The 16,294-nt window shown below is 41.2% G+C and overlaps 1 protein-coding gene across 1 annotated transcript in view; it reads left to right on the top strand.

The window, feature by feature from the left end:
* The window catches only part of ALDH5A1 (aldehyde dehydrogenase 5 family member A1), a 38,355-nt gene that overhangs the window by 4,409 nt on the left and 17,652 nt on the right, over positions 1 to 16,294 (top strand). Inside the window, exons 2-5 of the mRNA XM_023209752.1 lie at positions 3,269 to 3,352; positions 3,999 to 4,169; positions 5,597 to 5,713; positions 11,705 to 11,848. Coding sequence (XP_023065520.1) covers positions 3,269 to 3,352; positions 3,999 to 4,169; positions 5,597 to 5,713; positions 11,705 to 11,848 — 516 coding nt within the window. The remainder of the gene's footprint in view (positions 1 to 3,268; positions 3,353 to 3,998; positions 4,170 to 5,596; positions 5,714 to 11,704; positions 11,849 to 16,294) is intronic.

The following is a 16,294-nucleotide window of genomic DNA, read 5'->3' as shown; positions in this document are numbered from 1 at the left end:
AAATTAGCCAGGCATTGTGGCATGCACCTGTATGTAATCCCAGCTACTCAAGAGGCTGAGGCATGAAAATTGCTTGAGCCCGGGAGGTGGAGGTTGGTTGCAGTGAGCCAAGATGGCACCACTGCACTCCAGCCTGGGTGACAGAGTAAGACTGTCTCAAAAAACAAAAAGCGAAAGTTCTTCTTGGCTTTGGATACACCTGTGCAGATGTGGGAAGCTAGAGCCTGGGCAGCTCTGTCTTTAGAGTGCCTTGATGGCAACCCAGGTCGCTTAGATTCTCTAGGCCTTCCTCGTTTTCTTTTTTAAAGTGATTTTATGTGAATGAATTAATGTTTTTTTTTTTTTTAGAAATGATTTCTTCATTTTATCTTTTTTTTTTTTTGACAGGGTCTTGCTCCGTTGCCCAGGCTGGAATGCAGTGATGCTATGATGGCTCACTGCAGCCTCGAACTCACAGGCCCAAGCGATTCTCCCACCTCAGCCTTCTGAGTAGCTGGGACCACAGGCATGCACCACCACACGCAGATAATTTGTGTATATGTGTAGATACGAGTCTCACCGCATTGCCCAAACTAGTGTCAAACTCCTGGCCACAAGCAACCCTTCCTCCTTGGCCTTCCAAAGTGTTGTGATTATAGGCGTGAGCCGCCACATCTGGTCCCATAATATTGTTAATAATCCAGTGTATCCCTTTATCTGTTTTTTGTTCATTGGAATTTTTTAAATTATGTCAAGATATGCGTAACATAACATTTACCATTGTAACCTTTTTTTTTTTTTTTTTTTTTTTGAGACGGACTCTCGCTTTGTTGCCCAGGCTGGAGTGTAGTGGCGCCAACTCGGCTCAATGCAAGCTCCATGTCCCGGGTTCACGCCATTCTCCTACCTCAGTCTCCTGAGTAGTTGACACTACAGGCGCCCACCACCACGCCCGGCTAATTTATTTTTGTATTTTTTAGTAGATATGGGGTTTCACCATGTTAGCCAGGGTGGTCTCGATCTCCTGACCTCATGATCTGCCCACCTCGGCCTCCCAAAGTGCTGGGATTACAGGCATGAGCCACTGCGCCCGGCCCATTTTAACATTTTTAAGTGTACATTTCAGTGATATTAAGTGCATTCATGTTGTTGTGCCTGGGCCCTCTTCTTAAGTGTGTAAAACCCTTTCTTATGCCTCATGCATGCCCCAGTCTATATGTCAGTCTCTGGGACAAATCCAGGTTGCCAGTGAGCCACTATAATAGGGAACAATACTTGAAGACATTATGCTGAGTAAAATAAGCCAGTCACAAAAGGGCAAATGCTGTATGATTCTACTTATATGAGGTGCCTAGAGTTGTCAAATTCATAGAGACAGAAAGTAGAATGGGCCAGGCACGGTGGCTCACAATTATCATCTCTGCACTTTGGGAGGCCAAGAAAGGAGGATCACTTAAAGCCAGGAGTCTGAGGTGCAGTGAGCTATGATTGCGCCACCACACTGCAGCCTGGGCATCAGATCAAGACCCTATCTAAAATAATAATAATAAAGTAAGGAACTCTACCTTTGTATGGTAAAATTAAAGTTGTTCTTATGTACCATAAGCAATAATAGCTGTTTTCACGAAACTTATTTTCTCTTTTATAATTTGTGACCCAGTATACCTCTTTAGATGCAACTTGAAATTGGATCTCTATTACTCATCAAAGAAGGGTCAGTTAGCATGAGTAATATAGTGAGACTTTGTCTGTACAAAAGAAAATTCTTTTTAATTAGCTGAGCATGATCATCCTGTAGATCCTGTTAGCATGAAAAGTCTGTATGGCATGACAACAACTACTTTAAGGGGAAGATAAGATTTCTTTCTATTTCTAAGTGATGCTGTGATACCTTAGGCACTAAAGCAGAGCTAGTAATGCTTTTTTAGTTTCATATTGGCTTATTTTAACAGATCAAGGTAATCATTATAAGATGTATATAACATGATGTTAACTTTGTGGTCTAAGTGTTTAGCTATCAAGCTGGATTCCTTAGTAGACCAAATCTTGCTATTGAAGTGTTCTTGAGCTATACCTTGATGTTTAGAAAAAAAGTATTTGTTACATCTTGTAGGATCTACTGTTTGAACTTTTCGTCCCCTGTAGTTGCCAATTCTGCATGTACTAGTTCTCTAGAAATAGGTTAAACTGAAGCAACTTGATGGAAGGAACTCTCCACAGGGCTTATTTTCCAAAGAAAAGTATTGTTTGAGAAGCAAAGCTACAAGCCTACCTAAGCGTATCATAAAGCTGTCCAAAAATAACTCAGAGCCAGTATTGTGGATGGAAATGTAGTGCCCGAGTCACATTCTGCTTAAAGTTGTAACAGATACAGATGAGTTAAAAGAAAAAAATAGCTGGGCATGGTGGTGTGTGCCTGTGGTCCCAGCTACTCAGTAGGCTGAGCTGGGAGGATCACTTGAACCAAGGAAGCAGAGGTTGCAGTGAGGTATGGTGACACCACTGCACTTCAGCCTGAGTTACAGAACAAACCCCTATCTCTTTTTTAAAATTTTTTAAAATTTAAAATTTATTTTTAGTTTGTGTGCTTCTCATTGTCCAAGCCCAGACCCTGTCTCCGAAACAAACAAACAAAACAACAGAAGGTCAATGTATGTTTCCCCAAGCATCTTACTCAGGGTTGTCCGAAAAATAGAACCAGTGTTCTGTAAGAACCGATGTTATAGATATGTATATGGAATCATAGATATATAGGAAGAGACTTCTTATAAAGGACTAGCTCAGGTGATTGTGGATGCTAAGAAGTCCCACCCTCTGCTATCTGCAAGCTGGAGACCCAAGAAAGCTGATATGTCCAATCTGAGTTCTAGTCTAGGCCCAAAAGCCTGAGTACCAGGAATGCCAACGTCTGGTGTCTGGCAACAGGAGGAAATGGATGTCCTAGCTCATGCAGAGAGTGAATTTGCTCTTCCTCTGCCACTTTGTTCTTTTCAGGTCCTCAGCAGATTGAATGATACCCATATGAATTTATGAAGTCAAATCTTCTTTATTCAGTCTTCTGATTCAAATGCTAATCTCTTCCGAAAACGTTTACAGACATACCCAGAAATAATGTTTTACCAGCTATCTGGGGCTCCTTGAACCCAGTCAAATTTACACATAAAATTAACCATCACAGTCAAGGAGAATGAGACCATACAGCTAATATTTTAGGACATTGAATTTTATTTAGCATTCTGTGTTACACTTGGCATTTTGTTACTTTTCTGCCTTGTTATTTCTTTTGCAGGAGAGGAGTTCATTACTTCGAAAGTGGTACAATTTAATGATACAAAATAAGGATGACCTTGCCAGAATAATCACAGCTGAAAGTGTAAGTTCAGGGTTCTGACTTGGTGCACTGAGAAATTCTCCAGGAATTCTTACTAAACTTGGGGAAGCCCCTGACTTCCCATCACTGCTGGCTGCAGCTAAAGAATATGTGGTTCCTTCTCTACTGATCAAATGCCAAATCATTATTGTGCCAGGGTACTTAGATTTGCTAAAATAAAATTTGTATGTTCTAGTTTATTCTTTAATAGTATCCAGAAATAGGTTTTGTTTGCAACTATATGCATAACTGCTGTTTCACCATTCTGATGTTTTTTTCCATGGTACTGTTTTGGTTTTTTTTTAAGATTGTTTTTGTACATTTTTAAATATACCAATACTTCTTCCATAGATATAATAAATTGTTTCATATCATGGTTACAATACTTAGAAGATATTGAAGGGAGGAAAATTTTCCTAATTTGTAAACATAGTGAGAATGCAAATGACTCTTGTGGTTTAGGGTGATACAGTCATCATTGTAATTCTGCTTTTTAAAACTCACACCAAAGTCAGAAATTTTCCCCACTCTATGGCTATCGTTGTAGGAGACTTTTCTACTCTTCTTGCACCTTGAAGAATTTAGGAACACAGAGCCATGATTTTATTATCAGAAGGTAATGTGTGGGTTCTTTTCTGATTTAATTTAGGGAAAGCCACTGAAGGAGGCACATGGAGAAATTTTCTATTCCGCCTTTTTCCTAGAGTGGTTCTCTGAGGAAGCCCGCCGTGTTTACGGAGACATTATCTACACCCCAGCAAAGGACAAGCGGGCCCTGGTCCTCAAGCAGCCCGTAGGCGTGGCTGCAGTCATCACCCCGGTAGGTGACAGTGAGATCAGCAAGATCCTAGGGTGGGAAATTGGATAGGGAGTTGGGAATTCATTTTTCTGTCTGAGCAGGTGTGCTTATCCTGTTAGTTTTGTCACCTGTTCCTGGTTTCCTGATGCTTTTGCTGGATGTGGTAGTATGTTTCCTGGTCCTCTGATGATGTTAGGTGTGGTGGCAATGAGTGGAAGGATGCATTTCTAATGCCTGCAAAAGTGGGATGCGCCACAGGAGGACCCAGGGGCTCTTCTGACTTGGCCTGGAGGCTTCTTCCTGGCATTGCCTAGCACCTCTGAAAAGATCTTCCGGTATTTATCATTGTTAAAAAGACTTACGATATGGCACATTTTTAAACTTGCCATAGTTTGGGAAAAAGTGTTATGCTTAATTGATGATTATCATCAATAGCAAAGCATGTGTGGACCCACCAGCAGGCATTGGGCCAGGTTCTAGAGATAAAAAGACTAAGAAATAAGGTATCACATCTGCCTGGATGGGGCTGCAGTATATTTGTGGAACACCCAGCTTTTCCTCTGGGTCCTGCCTTCTACTAGGTCCTATGTTAACTTCTCTCCTGTATCTGTCAGCTGGTCTCGAGATGTCTGTGCTTTTCCTGCTCAGCATGGTTACTGACAGAATCCCCCTGATTGCCTAGATGGACTAGGTTTGACTTGAAGGTCACTATTTACTAACTGTGCAACTGTGGCCAAATTACTTAACTGCACTGTCTCCGTTTTCTCGAACTTGCAAATGAGGTTAATATCAACCTCATTGGGTTGTGATAAGGATTTAATTAATTTTAATTTTGAAGTACTTAGAAAAATACCTGATACAGAGTAAGTACTATATAATAGAGTTTTTCAAAATAAAATACCGTTATTATAGGTATGTCTATAGGCATCTATAAACATGTATGTGGAAGGAAGTAATAAATCATTTGCCATTTTCAAAACCATTGCTAATATTTACTCCCATGGGCCTCAGGCCAAATCCAGCCCACTACCTATGTTTGTACATAAAGTTTTATTGGGACACAGTCACACCCATTCATACACCTACTATCTGTGGTGGTTTTCACAATACAGCTGCAGAGTTGAGTAATTGCCATAGAAACTATACATTCTACAAAGCCTAAAAGATTTACGATTTGGCCCTTCACAGAAAAAGTTGGCAGGCCCCTGGTCTAACTCATTTTTTACTGTGTTAAATTCCAAAAATATTTCCTATCTTCATGAGCCTTTATCTCAGAGTCCCTCAAGTTGGCAGGGGGTCAGGTGTTCTGAGAGCTCACCTGTGCAGCCAAACGGGTTTGTCAATCAGTTGTGCAATGGAATTTGTTCACTGACTTCCCAACCTGCCTTCCTTTGCACTAATGAGGCTGTCCTTCCTCTCATATACTTCCTCTGCTCTTCTAACCCCAGTGGAATTTCCCCAGTGCCATGATCACCCGGAAGGTGGGGGCCGCCGTGGCAGCTGGCTGTACCGTGGTGGTGAAGCCTGCCGAAGACACGCCCTTCTCCGCCCTGGCCCTGGCTGAGGTGAGCCGCTCTCCCTGTGTTTGTACAAAGCAGACAAAGTCCAAAAATTAATGTTTATCTGGGACAGAAAGAAGCAATTTTGGAGCCTACTTCTTTGCTTATGTCTCCTGATGCATGGTGTTGTGTTTTAATCTACTGGCAATTATTTTAAGTCAGCTGTAGCTCTTTTGGGGAAAAAAAATGGATGAGGGATTTTCTGACATCTGCAGGCCATGTATTTTCAGCCTACTGTAAAAATGGTATCTATCCATCATCTTCATGAAATAGACACTTAAACATGGATGTTTCTCACATTTAGGAAACTTCTTATTTACCATTGCCATTCCCAGTTCAACCTGCATTCCATTAGATCTTATTCTTTTGTTTGAAAACCTCAAGTGGCCTCTTGTGTCACTCAGAGTAAAGTCCAGATTCCTTAGTGGCTTTCAAGGTCCTATAAGATGTCACTTCCCACCCCCCAGTATGCCTCTGACCTTGTCCATCACGCTGGAGCCCCTCACTCTTCATTCATCTGCTTGGACCACTCTGGCCCCTGCCGCTTTCCAGACCCCACCAGCCTTGCCCTCCACTCAAACTTTGTACTTTCCCTCTGTCTGGAGCGCTCTCCCCCAGATGCCCCTATGACTTGCTTCTTCACGTCTTCACTCAAATGCCACCCTCCCAGGGAGGCCTTCCATGGCTACCCTGTCTAAAAATCACAACTTGGCTGGGTGTGGTGGCTCACTCCTATAATCCCAGAACTTTGGGAGGCTGAGGCGGGCAAATCACTTGAGGTCAGGAGTTCGAGACCAGCCTGGCCAACATGCTGAAACCCTGTCTCTACTAAAAATACAAAATTAGCTGGGCGCGGTGGCACATGCCTGTAATCCCAGCTACTAAGGAGGCTAAGGCGGGAGAATCGCTTGAACCCTGGGGGCAGAGATTGCAGTGAGCTGAGATCGTGTCACTGCACTACAGCCTGGGCGACAGAGTGAGACTGTCTCAAAAATAAATCACAACCTCACACTCTGATGCTGCTGATCTCCTTCTCTGCTTTGCTTTTTCCCCCATAACACCTAAAACCAACTACCCTATCACTGTTTGTAGGCCTTTTCAGTGGGCAGGGCTAGGAGATATACATATATGTGTACACACATGTATATACACAATAAAATGCTACAGAAATTCCTACAGAAACTTCAAATTCAGTCCTGTAGGCTTTTTACTTAACTTCTTTTTTTTTTTTTTTTTTTGAGACAGAGTCTTGCTCTGTCACCCAGGCTGAAGTGCAGTGCGCTCTCTCGGCTCACTGCAACGTCTGCCTCCCAGGTTCAAGCAATTCTCTGCCTCAGCCTCCCGAGTAGCTGAGATTACAGATGCCCACCACCACACCCAGCTAATTTTTGTATTTTTAGTAGAGACGGGGTTTCACCATTTGGCCAGACTGGTCTCACTGACCTCATGATCCACCCACCTTAGCCTCCCAAAGTGCTGGGATTATAGGCATGAGCCATCGCATCTGGCCTCTTTCCTGGTTTCTAAAGACTCAGGAAATGACTAAATTAATATTCCATATGTACTCATTACACAGAACAACAGCTTCTGAATATTAATTTTATTTTTTAAAAATATTAATTTTAATATCACCAATGTGCTTATTGAAAATGGTTTACTTTTTTGGTATTTTCTCTTCCCATTTTCATTTTTAGTAATAAACTTTTATTTTAGAATAGTTTTACATTTACAGAAAAAAATCGCAGAGCTGGGGTATTTTCCCACATATCCTACACTCAATTTCTCCTATTACTAGCAGCTTACATGAGTATAGTATATTTGTTACAATTAATGAATGGTGATATACTGTTATTAACTAAAGTCCATACTTTAAAATCCATTCTCAGATTTTATTAGTCTATACCTAGTCTCCTTTTTTCTGTTTCAGGATCTGGTCCAGGATATCACATTACATTTAGTTGTCTCCTTAATCCACCTTATCTATAAACATTTCTCTGTATTTTAAAATAGTTACACTGTACCTGCGTTGCCAAGACTACAACCATTACATGCTCTATTCTCTCCAGTTTAACCCTCCTTTAGACTTAGTTCAACAAGCAGCTGTTTATGTTTATGCTCACCACCAGTGCTTATGTCAGTGTCTCTCTAGACATTTGGTGATCCGAACCTCAGTCTGTAGTAGATTCCTTAGGAAGGGATCGTGGGAATAATATTTTCCCTTCTTAAATGTTGTCAGTAGTCTGGGCCTATTGTGCTTATAAATCAGTTTTGCTAGGTATAAAATCCTTGGCTCACATTTTTTTTTTTTGCTTGATTATCTTAACTATATTCTCCATTTTCTTCTGATATAAAGTGTTGCTCTTGAAAATTCAGACAGTAACCTAAGTTTCTTGCCTTTGTAAGTCAACTTGTTTTTTTTTTGTTTTTTTTTTTGCCTAGATCCACAAAAGGGTTCGATTTGTTTTTTCCCCCCTTTATCTTTAAAGACCAGTAATGTCACTAGAATATGTCTTTGTGATGATTGCTTTGAGTCCATACTCTAGGTATGCAGTGTGCTCTTTCAGTATGTAGTTTCCAGCCTTTTTGTTTTATATCTCTATCAAGTTTTCAGGATTTGTTCCTCACCATTGGTTTGGTTTTACTCCTTTAGGGACTCCTATTCAAAAAAAGTTGAATCTTTTTTGTCACTTTCTCTTTTATCTTTTTCATCTTTTCCCTAATTTTTAAAAGTAGCTTTCTTTTTTTTCTGGGTACAAAATAAAAATTGATTTTATTTTATTTTTTAATTTTTATTTCCATTGGTTATTGGAGAACAAGTGGTATTTGGTTAACATGATTAAGTTCTTTAGTGGTGATTTGTGAGATTTTGGTGTACCCATCACCTGAGCAGTATACACTGCACACAATTTGTAGTCTTTTATTCCTTGCCCCCTTCCCACCCTTTCTTCCTGAATCCCCAAAGTCCATTGTGTCACTCTTATGCCTTTGCTTCCTTACAGCTCAGCTCCCACTTATGAGTGAGAACATATTATGTTTAGTTTTCCATTCCTGAGTTACTTAACTTAGAATAATAGTCTCCAGGCCAAGTGCAATGGCTAACGCCTGTAATCCCAGCACTTTGGGAGGCTGAGGTGGGTGGATCACAAGGTCAAGAGATCGAGACCATCCTGGCCAACACGGTGAAACCCTGTCTCTACTAAAAATACAAAAATTAGCTGGGCATGGTGGCACGTGCCTGTAGTCCCTGCTACTCGGGAGGCTGAGGCAGGAGAATCACTTGAACTGGGAGGTGGAGGTTGCAGTGAGTCAATATCATGCCACTGCACTTCAGCTGGGTGACAGAGCAAGACTCCGTCTCAAAAAAAAAAAAAAGAGTAATAGTCTCCAATCTCATCCAGCCTACTGCGAATGCCATTAACTCATTCCTTTTTATGGCTGAGTAGTATTCCATCCTATGTATAAACAACATAGGATACAGTTTATCCACTCGTTGATTGATGGGCATTTGGGTTGGTTCCACGTTTTTGCAATTGTGAATTGTGCTGCTATAAACATGCATGTGCAAGTATCTTTTTTGTATAATGACTTCTTTTCCTCTGGGTAGATACCCAGTAGTGGGATTGCTGGATCAAATGGTAGTTCTCCTTTTAGTTCTTTAAGGAATCTCCACACTGTTTTCCATAGTGGTTGTACTAGTTTACATTCCCACCAGCAATGTAGAAATGTTCCCTGTTCACCACATCCATGCCAACATCTATTATTTTTTAATTTTTTGACTATGGCCAACCTTGTAGGAGTAAGGTGGTATTGCACTGTGGTTTTGATTTGCATTTCCTTGATCATTAGTGATGCTGAGCATTTTTTCATGTTTGTGGGCCATATGTATATCTTCTTTTGAGAAATGTCTATTCATTCATGTCCTTAGCCCACTTTTTGATGGGATTGTTTGATTTTTTCTTGCTAATTTGTTTGAGTTTGTTGTAGATTCTGGATATTAGTCCTTTGTCAGATGTATAGATTGTGAAGACTTTCTCCTGCTCTGTGGGTTGTCTGTTTACTCTGCTGACTGTTCCTTTTGCCATGCAAAAGCTCTTTAGTTTAATTAAGTCCCAACTATTTATCTTTGAATTTTAGTTACATTTGCTTTTGGGTTCTTGGTCATGAAATCCTTGCCTAGGCCAGTGTCTGGAAGGGTTTTTCCAACGTTATCTTCTAGGATTTTTATAGTTTCAGGTCTTAGATTTAAGTCCTTGATTCATCTTGAGTTTATTTTTGTATAAGGTGAGAGATGAGGATCCAGTTTTATTCTCCTACATGTGGCTTGCCAATTATCTCAGCACAATTTGTTGAATAGGGTGTCCTTTCTTCACTTTATGTTTTTGTTTACTTTGTCAAAGATCAGTTGGCTGTTAAGTATTTGGCTTTATTTCTGGGTTCTCTATTCTGTTCCATTGGTCTATGTGCCTATTTTTATACCAATACCATGCTGTTTTGGTGATTATGGTCTTATAGTTGAAATCAGGTAATGTGATGCCTCCAGATTTGTTCTTTTTGCTTAGTCTTGCTTTGGCTATGCAGGCTCTTTTTTGGTTGCATTTGGATTTTAGGATTGTTTTTTCTAGTTCTGTGAAGAATAACCGAGGTATTTTGATGGGAATTGCATTGAATTTGTAGATTGCTTTTGGCAGTATGGTCATTTTCACAATATTTATTCTACCCATCCATGAGCATGGGATGTGTTTCCATTTGTTTGTGTTGTCTATGATTTCTTCCAGCAGTGTTTTGTAGTTTTCCTTGTAGAGGTCTTTCATCTCGTTGGTTAGATATATTCCTAAGTATTTTATACATATTTCTTTTTGCAGCTGTTGTAAAAGGGATTGAATTCTTGATTTGGTTCTCAGCTTGGTTGCTGTTGGTGTATAGAATAGCTACTGATTTGTATACGTTAACTTTGTCTCTGGAAACTTTGCTGAATTCTTTTATCAGTTCTAGGAGCTTCCTGGAGGAGTCTTTAGGGTTTTCTAGGTGAACAATCATACCATCAACAAACAGCAACAGTTTGACTTTGTTGATTTGGATGCCCTTTATTTATTTCTCTTGTCTGATTGCTCTGGCTAGGACTTCCAGTACTATGTTGAAGAGAAGTGGTGAGAGTAGGCATCCTTGTCTTCTTGTTCCAGTTCTCAAAGGTAATGCTTTCAACTTTTCCCCATTCAGTATTATGTTGGCTGTGGGTTTGTCATAGATGACTTTTATTACATTGAGGTATGTCCCTTGTATACCCATTTTGCTGAGAGTTTTAATCATAAAGGGATGCTGTATTTGTTGAAAGCTTTTTCTGCATCTATTGAGATGATCATGTGATTTCTGTTTTTAATTCTGTTTATGTGGTATATCACATTTATTGACTTGCATATGTTAAACCATCCCTGCATTCCTGGTATGAAACCCACTTGATCATGGTGGATTATCTTTTTGATGTGTTGTTGGATTTGGTTAGCTAGTATTTTGTTAAGGATTTTTGCATCTATGTCCAACAGAGGTATTGGTCTGTAGTTTTCCTTTTGGGTTATGTCCTTTCCTTGGTTATGTCCTTCCTATGAAGCCACGGCACTACTGGCTTCATAGAATGATTTAGGGAGGATTCCCTCTTTCTGTATCTTGTGGAATAGTGTCAATAGGATTGGTACCAATTCTTCTTTGAATGCCTGGTAGAATTCTGCTGTGAATCTGTCTGGTCCTGAACTTTTTTTGGTTGGTAATTATTTTATTACCATTTCAGTCTTGCTGCTTGTTATTGATCTGTTTGGGGTATCTTGTTCTTCCTGATTTAAGCTAGGAGGCTTGTATATTTCCAGGAATTTATCTATCTCCTCTAGGTTTTCTAGTTTATGCGAGTAAAGGTATTCATAGTAGTCTTGAATGATTTATTTCTCTTTTCTTTTTTTTTTTCAGTTTAGTAAATTGTTGCCACATGTTTGATGTTTCTGTTTATAGCTTGCAAGCCAGGCTGGAATTCCTCCAGGTGTATACAATGTTATTCCCTGTTCTCGAAAGAATGCCAAGGAAGTAGGGGAGGCAATTTGTACTGATCCCCTGGTGTCCAAAATTTCCTTTACTGGTTCAACAACTACAGGAAAGGTATGTGACTCAAGTTTCAAAGAAAACAAATATCTTTCTAATATTTTATCTTGATAGGTTATAAAAATACTATTTCATCCTGATCACCAATTTTGGAAAGATTTCCAGCACAGTGTTAAAAGCTTTGTCACAGGCCAAGCATGGTGGCTCACGCCTGTAATTCCAGCACGTTGGGAGGCTGAGGTGGGCAGATCACTTGAGGCCAGGAGTTCAAGACCAGCCTGGCCAACATGGTGAAACCCTGTCTCTACAGAAAGTACAACAGTTAACCAGGCGTCGTGGTGCACACCTGTAATCCCAGGTACTCAGGTGACTGAGGCATGAGAATCACTTGAACCCGGGAGGTAGAGGTTGCAGTAAGCCGCGATTGTGCCACTGCACTCCAGACTGGGTGATAGAGCAAGACACTGTTTCAAAAAAAAAAGGTCTGTTGGTTGAATAAAGTAATATCTGACCACCCTCTGGAGGTATTTTGGACAGTTCTTTATGGCATGACATAGGTTCCTGCTTGACAAAACCAAAGAAATTGGGGTAGTGAGGGTCCCATTATTTTTACAATACTTGTTGTATGTGAAGTGGGTGAAAGTTCTCCCTTGTATTTTTTTCAATTCTAGAATGCAGGTTTCTTTCAATAATGTGGAATTAGAGATTCCAGAAACACAATTAATGTTGAAATGGATGTATTTGAATTGAACAAAAATTGTGTTTAGTCTAAAAGTACTTAGATAATTGACAAGGTCTTTTTCTTTGAGTTTTTTTTCCCTTAAATGATGAAATGTTCTTTGCTGAAAACTTAATGTGTGTGTGCCTGTAAGTAGATGTTTATTTATCCTTTTAAATGTCCAAAAGAGGGCCAGGTGTGGTGGCTCATGCCTGTAATCCCAACACTTTGGGAGGCTGAGGTGGGCGGATCACAAGGTCAGGAGATCAAGACCATCCTGGCTAACACGGTGAAACCCCGTCTGTACTAAAAATACAAAACATTAGCTGGCGTGGTGGTGGGTGCCTGTAGTCCCAGTTACTTGGGAGGCTGAGGCAGGAGAATGCCGTGAACCCGGGAGGCAGAGCTTGCAGTGAGGTGAGCTGAGATCGCACCACTGCACTACAGCCTGGGTGACAGAGCAAGACTCCGTCTCAAAAAAAAAAAAAATTAAGAAATTAAAAAATAATAAATAATTTAAAAAATGTCCAAAAGAGAAAAAATCAAGGTATAACAAAAGTTTTTGTTTATGGTGTTTCTCTTCAGATGGTGTGCTTTTTTTCTACTAGTTTACATATACACATATATGTATCTGTACTCATAGTATTCATGTCCATAAACACATAACAGATAAAAAATAATATAAATCTGTCCAGGTGTGCTGGCTGACACCTGTAATCCTCACACTTTGAGAGGCCAAGGCAGGAGGATTGCTTGAGCCCCAGGAGTTCAAGACTAACCTAGACAACATGGTGAAACCCTGTCTCTACAAAAAAAAAAAAATTAGCTAGGCTTAGTGGCACACACCTGTAGTCCCAGCTACTTGGGAGGCTGAGGTGAGAGGATCACCCGAGCCTGGGAGGTCGAGGCTGTGGTGAGTTGTGATCATGTCACTGTACTCCAGCCTGGGCAATAGGAGTGAGACCCTGCCTCAAAAAATAATAAAAATTAAAAAGTCTAATTTCAAAGATTTTGTGCATCTGTGGTCATTTTAGAAACCATGAGAAGCAAGAGGGAATAATTTAATTTTTTTTTTTTTTTTTGAGACAGTTGCCCTGTCGCCCAGGCTGGAGTGCAGTGGCGTGCTCTCGGCTCACTGTAACCTCCACTTCCTGGGTTCAAGTGATTCTCATGCCTCAGACTCTTGAGTAGCTAGGATTACAGGCATGTGCCACTACGCCTGGCTAATTTTTGTATTTTCTGTAGAGATGGGGTTTTGCCATGTTGGCCAGGCTGATCTGGAACTCCTGGCCTCAAGTGATCCTCTCTCCTTAGGGGCCTCCCAAAGTGCTGGGATTATAGGTGTGAGCCAGTGTGCCCAGCTGGAATAATGTAATTTTAATGTCTCCCAATCATAATCACTTTTGTCATGCTATAAATTCATATTCCAGGAGTAGTGCTTTGGAATCCTACCATTCATTCATAATAGGAATGGGAATTTTTAGATCCATAAACTACTATGCCCTGATCAGTGGGTCTTACAATGCAAACTTACCTGCAGAAGGATTCAAATGTTACTACGAAGTAGTTAGAAAAAGGGAAGCCTGGGAGAAAGGGTTATAAATCCTTCGTCGTTCAAGCCAGAGAAATTCCCAGGATACTGGGTGAAGGGCAGCAACTCAGTTTTCTCAGCAAACTATCCTCATCCAACAGGGCTCCAGGAAAATATCAGCCATGACCCTGCCAAGTCCAGCTTTGCTCCTCTTTACCTAGGACAGTGATGGACCTCAAGTGACTGAATGGGAAATGTGACAAATACAGCTAAAAGGATAATTAATGCATATAGCAAGCACCTCTGCTGAGCTGGTCTTCAGAGATTAGTGGCTCAGCTGCTGGTCCTGGGGTGGAGAACCTTTTCTTGTAACTGAGGCATACACAGCGAGCCTGTTCTAGGGATGCCTGCCCTGCCCTTGCTTCTTTCTAGGGGGGCCACCCCTCCCAGGACCCCACTGAGAAGACAGCAGCCAGGTTTTAAAGCACATGATACCTTGTCTCTTCCTCTGTTCAGAGAACTGAACCATGAGTGGTCATTAACTTGAGCAAAATGTAGATTGTGGGCTGGCCAGTGATCTAGGACAAGTAGCCTGGCATAGAAGGGTGGGCTGGGTCGGGCCCTTTTCCTCTCGGAAGTCCCCTCTCCTTCACCAGAGAAGACAGAGAGCTGTTTTCCTTTCTGTTTCTTTCTCTTATGCCTATTAAACTTCCGCTCCTAAACTCAAAAAAAAAAGAGAAAGAAAGAAAGGTAGGCCGGGCCAATCATATGTTGTCTTTGGAAGCTGAGGCCCTGAGGTCAGCCCATGGGAACTGGAGCTGAAAAGATTCATTAAGACATCACAGGAGTTTATACCATTACCCAGTGGCCAGGGCAAGCCGCCTTCCTGGGAAAGCAGAGACTGAGTGGCGAGAGGACACTGTCAGAGGACACAGAGCCAGCGCAGGTGGAGGGACAGACACCAGAGACAGGACCTATGCTCAAGGCCAGGTGGAGGCAAAATGGAGTGACGCAACGGTGAGAATCATTTTGCACTGAAGCAAATCCAGGAACAGTCAATGACATTTCTTAAAAATTTTACAATAAAAACATAAAAACAAATTTTAAATGGTTATGTTGCATCCAGTAAAGAAATATGTGTAGTCTTAAAACTTGAACTACTTTGTTGAACAGTAATGTTTCAGAGAAGATTGTTACTACCATTTGATAGCTGGAATATTAACGTACGGACACATACACAGGACCCACACAGGCCCAGCTTTCCAGCCATTCTGTGTTTTTACCAAGAACCCTGTCACAAAACTCATGACCTCAGAATGTACAACACTTGGGGGGCAACACTAGAGCCACCTTGAGCTTGTGAACACGGTCTGTTTCACTCGAACCGTCGCAAGTGTGGTCCCATCTTCCCTGCAGCCATGACTGGACAAAGACGTACTCTCCTTAATTAATCATTTAAACATCCCTGAGCAGCTTCTTAGGCTATGAAATCTCTTACTGGATATTTAAACTGGAATAACTATATGTAACAAAAGCCTTACGATTATACGTTGAGCTAGCAATTCTACATGTTCATCCTGACAGAATAATCACAGCATTTTGTTTTGTTTTGTTTTGTTTGTTTTTTGCGACAGAGTCTTGCTCTGTCACTCAAGCTGGAGTGCAGTGGCGCAATCCACAGCATTTTTTTTAACAGCAAGGATGGAAACAACCTAAATGTCCAACAGATGGGGCCTGAATAAATAAATTACAGAATCATGCAGTAGAATACAATGTACGCATCTAAAGGAGTGTTCTAGGCCGGGCACAGTGGCTCACACCTATAATCCCAGCACTTTGGGAGGCTGAGGCAGACAGATCAGTTGAGGTCAGGAGTTTAAGACCAGCCTGGCCAACATGGCAAAATCCCATCTCTACTAAAAATACAAAAATTGGCCGGGCGCAGTGGCTCAAGCCTGTAATCCCAGCACTTTGGGAGGCCGAGACGGGCGGATCACGAGGTCAGGAGATCGAGACCATCCTGCCTAACTCGGTGAAACTCCATCTCTACTAAAAAATACAAAAAAATAGCCGGGCGAGGTGGCGGGTGCCTGTAGTCCCAGCTACTCAGGAGGCTGAGGCAGGAGAATGGCATAAACCTGGGAGGCGGAGCTTGCAGTGAGCTGAGATCCGGCCACTGCACTCCAGCCTGTGGGACAGAGCGAGACTCTGTCTCAAAAAAAAAAAAAAAAAATACAAAAATTAGCCAAGCGTG

Source organism: Piliocolobus tephrosceles, chromosome 5 (genome assembly GCF_002776525.5).
Source record: "Piliocolobus tephrosceles isolate RC106 chromosome 5, ASM277652v3, whole genome shotgun sequence".
NCBI lineage: Eukaryota > Metazoa > Chordata > Mammalia > Primates > Cercopithecidae > Piliocolobus > Piliocolobus tephrosceles.
The sequence above is the reverse complement of the archived record's forward strand: the minus strand, read 5'-3'. Positions and strand labels throughout refer to the sequence as shown.